Source organism: Penaeus japonicus, unplaced genomic scaffold (assembly GCF_977035675.1).
Source record: "Penaeus japonicus unplaced genomic scaffold, GWHDUDI00000001_assembly GWHDUDI00000034, whole genome shotgun sequence".
Lineage (NCBI taxonomy): Eukaryota > Metazoa > Arthropoda > Malacostraca > Decapoda > Penaeidae > Penaeus > Penaeus japonicus.
Window position 1 is genome coordinate 1,286,028 of NW_028234436.1, and position 5,000 is coordinate 1,291,027.

At 37.7% G+C, this 5,000-nt stretch overlaps 1 protein-coding gene across 1 annotated transcript in view; it reads right to left on the reverse strand.

Annotated features, from left to right (window-relative positions):
- Positions 1-525: 525 nt before the first annotated feature.
- The window catches only part of LOC122258052 (uncharacterized), a 23,587-nt gene continuing 19,112 nt past the window's right edge, over positions 526-5,000 (reverse strand). Inside the window, exons 3-4 of the mRNA XM_043023762.2 lie at positions 2,836-3,033; positions 526-2,057 (exon numbers count right to left, since the gene is read on the reverse strand). Of these exons, the coding sequence (XP_042879696.1) occupies positions 1,827-2,057; positions 2,836-3,033 (429 nt within the window). The 3' untranslated portion in view covers positions 526-1,826. The remainder of the gene's footprint in view (positions 2,058-2,835; positions 3,034-5,000) is intronic.

The window sequence follows — 5,000 nt, forward strand, 5'->3', positions numbered from 1 at the left end:
GCTCCAAAGCCTCTGTAGCCATTTATTGCACAAGAAAGGCTCGCATTTGAAAATAGGTTTTGTACAATTTCAAGATCCCTGTACTGCATATATTGTTTCTACATCATTGCAAGTCCCTTGTACATGTTTATTTATTTATTTATTTTTTTATTAGTCGCTGCACTATTTTAAAGTATATGGTAGTGTATCCATTGTATAACTTTTGTATAAGTTTTGCACTCTTTTAGAAGCATTGTATTGTATTTGTAATTAGGTTTTATATTACTTCAATATCTCTAAACTGTTTATACATTTAACTTAAGTACCATTTTAAGGTCTTTGTACTGTATTTGTAAGTAGGCTCTGTACTATTTGTAAGTATCTTCTGCTGTATTTACTTAACACCTTTCTGTATTGTATTTATAACTATGTTTCATACTAAATCGAAACCTGTATATATGAATAGGCTTTATATTGTATCATTATATTTCCATTGCCCTTTGCATAATGCATATCTCATATAGAAGGAAAGATAAAAAAATGCACTGTATACAACATCTTTATATTATTCAGATCAGCATGTACATGTGTATTAGTGCGATAAGCTCTGTCCACACGTACACCAAGTGTTCATGAACCAGCTGTGGAACCAGCTATGGAACCAGCTGTGGAACCAGCTCAAAGAACCGAGGCATATAAAATGGTATGGATGATAAAGGTCATAATATCACATAGAAAAATTAGTATTGCTATTTAAAAAAAATGACTATATGAACAAACAAAGCGAAAGATAAAACTGAAATCTACATTTCTGGATTTTATTTATTGAAGACATAGGACCATTGGTGTAATCTGGACGTGACAGTTCATGATAACTCTGGATAGGCGAAGGTAGCTAACAATGAACAAAAATGATGAAAAAAAACGAAAAAAAATGTTCATATGTTTCGTGATACAAGTATTATTATTATTTTTTTTTTGTCTTTTTGTGTTTTATATTCTTTGATCACAGATAATATACTATACATATAAGATGACTGATCTTGAATAAAACGCTAGGGGGATATTCGTGTCTACATGATTATGCATGACTGGAACGTTTGCATTTCTCTTCGTGAAATTTCCTTTTCATAATCACAGCAAAAACAACAAAGAACACCCATGTCCCTACCCCGTCTTGTGAAACATTGTCATATATTTTAGTGAGAGAAAGAGAAGAAAAAAATGAAAGAGAGAGAGGAAAAAAGAAGAAGAAAAATCTGTAAACATGCCCACAGTTAACGAGAGAGCGAGCGAGCGAGCAAAAGAGAGAGAGAGAGAGAGAGAGAGAGAGAGAGAGAGAGAGAGAGAGAGAGAGAGAGAGAGAGAGAGAGAGAGAGAGAGAGAAAGAAAAGGAATGCGAAACAGAGTGATTGCAATCGAGAGAGAATGAGAAGAAAAAACTACCTATGATAACCAAGCCCCAGGCCCACGATTAACAATTTTGACATTCTGAACAACAGTAACACCACCTAGCCCCTCGTTAACAAATTTGACACCATCAGGCCCCAATCTTGACAATAGTGGCACCACCTTGCCCCTCGTTAACAAATTTGACACCATCAGGCCCCAATCTTGACAGCAGTGACACCACCCTGCCCCTCGCTAACAATTTTTGCAGCCAATGCCCAGGAATTTGACCATGAGGTCGTAGGAGGACACGAGGTTGAAGTGCGGGACGGAGGCCGGCCACTCGGAGCTCTCGTGAGGAGGCACGCGGACGTCCTCGACGGGCAGGCGGTAGGGGTGCTTCATCGACAGCGTCTCTCGGGGCTCTTGCTTCACCTGTTGGCAAGACCACGCAGTCGTTAAACAAGGACACCGTTGTCGTCATCCAGGAGGTGCTTGTGGAGCGGACACAGCCGGATGACCACTTTGTATTTGCGGTTCCTGAGCTCCAGGTACTTCAAAATGAGTTGGCGGTACGACTCGTAGCCGAAGTGCGGCAGGGAGCGGTTCTCGTGCGGGGGGACCCAGATGCAGTCCCACTCCCAGGGACTCGGGTACCAGACGGGGTCTACTAGCCAGCATCTCCGCCGCTGCCGGACAAAAGAAAAGAGTCAACGACCTTCGGCGCACAAGCGAGAGGAAGGTCTGTGCTGCGTGTCTCAGCTTTTGCTTTGAAGAAAAAAAGAGAAATTCAAGCATTTTTATCATTTTTCAAACAGCTGAAGAAGAATCATCTCATGAGCTTTGGTAATTGCCGACTTATGATATGAATGCCATTGGTCAAAGATTTAGAGAATCAAATTTAGGAAGATTCGTAGAAAAGCGCAAGTCATCATTTCGAGATGAATTAAAAAAAAAAAATCGAAGATGTAAACGTGCAAAGGTTCAATCGTTCCGTTCCAACCCTATCTGTTATTTGTTGCCTCCACGTTCCTTGTTAGCAAATGACATGCTCATGCGCATCTTAAACGCCCAATCCATAATTCACAACGAATTCTTCATGAAATAAAAACAGTAAAAAATCGAAAAAACAAAAACAAAGCAAAAACCCCGACGGCAGAAGGTATAACCGCTTCTCTTTATGAGCGGGTCCAGCCATGACCGAAGAGGCTCTAAGGACGTTACAAATGTTTTGATTTTCCTTAGTCTGAACTCGCCTGCGCGTCTTTGAGCTTCCCTTCCTAGCTTTGCGCGTCGAGGGAGGGAGGGAGGGAGGGGCGGGGGGCGAGGGGGCGGGAGGGGGGTTATCGTCTAATAGCGAGCGGGCGGCAACAGCCCCAGGAATCCGCACATGAGATCATACGACGAGACCAGGTTGAAGTGCTTGACTCCCGAGGGCCAGATGGAGCTTTCGTGGGGCGGGATTACCTCGTCCTCGACTGGCAGGCGGTAGGGGTGCTTGAGGTGCAAGGGCGTCACGAACTTGACGTCGCCCTCCTCCAGGGAGCTCGGCCTCAAGAACGGCTCGAACTCGTAGCTGCTCGAGCGAGCGCGGCCCACGAACCGCGGTTCACTGCAGGCGCGGTCCGAGTAGAAGACTTCCCGAGGAGGGGAGTGCTTGATGCGCTGTGAGGGCGGGAGAAGGAAGGGCGTGACAACATGCATGACTAATGGGGTGCAGTCATGCGATAACCTGATGGTCTACATGTGACAGCATGCGTGACAACGGAGATGAAGTCATGCAATAATTTGAGGGTCTACTTGCGTATCTATGAACATGAAAGGAATGAATGATTCTCACGATGCAAGCTGTGCGATTCACCTTCCAATACTACATCTTCATGACAATTACGTCATTCTGAGGAATATGTAATCATCAAAAGATGAGTCATACAGCAAGCACATTGAAAACAATTCAGTCTGATTCACACCGTCCTTTCAATATATGTCACAATAAACACTACTGGAGTTTACCTAGTTCTAGGATCAAACAAATTAATATCGTATAAAGTAGATGCACTTTGTCATGAAGGGGATAACCATGCAGACAATAAAGGGTATGGCATGACACAGTCTATAGATATGCTAATATTTTAAAATCAGTCCAACTCTAAATTATGTAAACTTACATTATCATTATGATGAAATGACTATACACAATCTAATGGAATAATTCAAGCAAATGAGATATATTCACTAACCAGATCATAATTTTTCATACACAAAAAATGCAGTCAGGAGTATCTGACTTTACATCAACTTTTGTTTGTATTAGTGAAATCAAAAGAAAAATAACAAAGAAAGTGTTACATAAGAAACGAAAAAGACATCTAGACTGTTTACTTTCACTAAGCTATACATTTGAAAGATTGGGCTCAAGGAGATCAAAACGTTTCAGGGAAAAACGTTCAGACAATGTTTCCTCGGCCCGCCCTGTTTCTTGAGATGGAAATTCTTTAGAACAAGGCAAAGAGAGGAAAGTCTTAAGCATCGTATATTCCAAAAGGCCTCTAACTTTTATAGAAGTTTATAGAAATGACTAAAACGGAATATAAAATCGTCTAAAGTGGGAGAGAAATCATGCTCCGTAAATCTACTTCAAAATCAAAGAAATAAATCATCGGTTTTATATGTCTTTTTTTTATTTCTTTTTTAGATAAAGAAGATTAAGATGATGTGTGGGGGGGCGTAGAGGGGGGGGGGGAAGTGAAGTCTTTAACACACAAAAGAGAGAAATGATGGAAAATGTATTGGATCTTACCATAACTGTTTGTGGTGTACTGGAGGTTTGGATTCTACCCAACTATAGGATAAAGTAACATAATAAAGCAAACAAACGAGGAAATAAGAATCAATCACAAAAATGAAGATTAAAAACAAAAAACAAAAACACAGATTGTAAATATCTCTAGCCTGAAAATATAACCATGACATACGAATGATAATAAGGAACATAGCAGCACATAATAATAAAAAAAAGAAAAAAAAAATCCTGAAAAAGCGAACACAGTTAGTGGGTATAACTATGGCACGAAAATAAAGGAAACGAACGAGGAAAAACACAGGAAAGAAACACGCAAAATTCCGTGTATCAAAAAGTGCGAACCAGATTTCCTTCGAAGATCACGCTTGGAGTCTGGTTTTAGGGAGCGAGGCTTCCATTAAGCGGTCTCAGGATTTTAGAGAATACATATATCATGTGTTATATATATATATATATATATATATATATATATATATATATATATATATACATATATGATATACATATATATATATATATATATTATATATATATATATATATATATATATATATATATATAGAGAAATATATATATAGATATATATATATATATATATATATATATATATATATATATATATATATATATATATATATATATTATATATATATATATATATATATATATATATATATATATATATATCTTATATTATATATATATATATATAATACATTTTATATATATATTATATATATATATATATATATTATATATATATATATATGTATTATATATATGTATATATATATATATATATATATATATATATATATATATATATGTA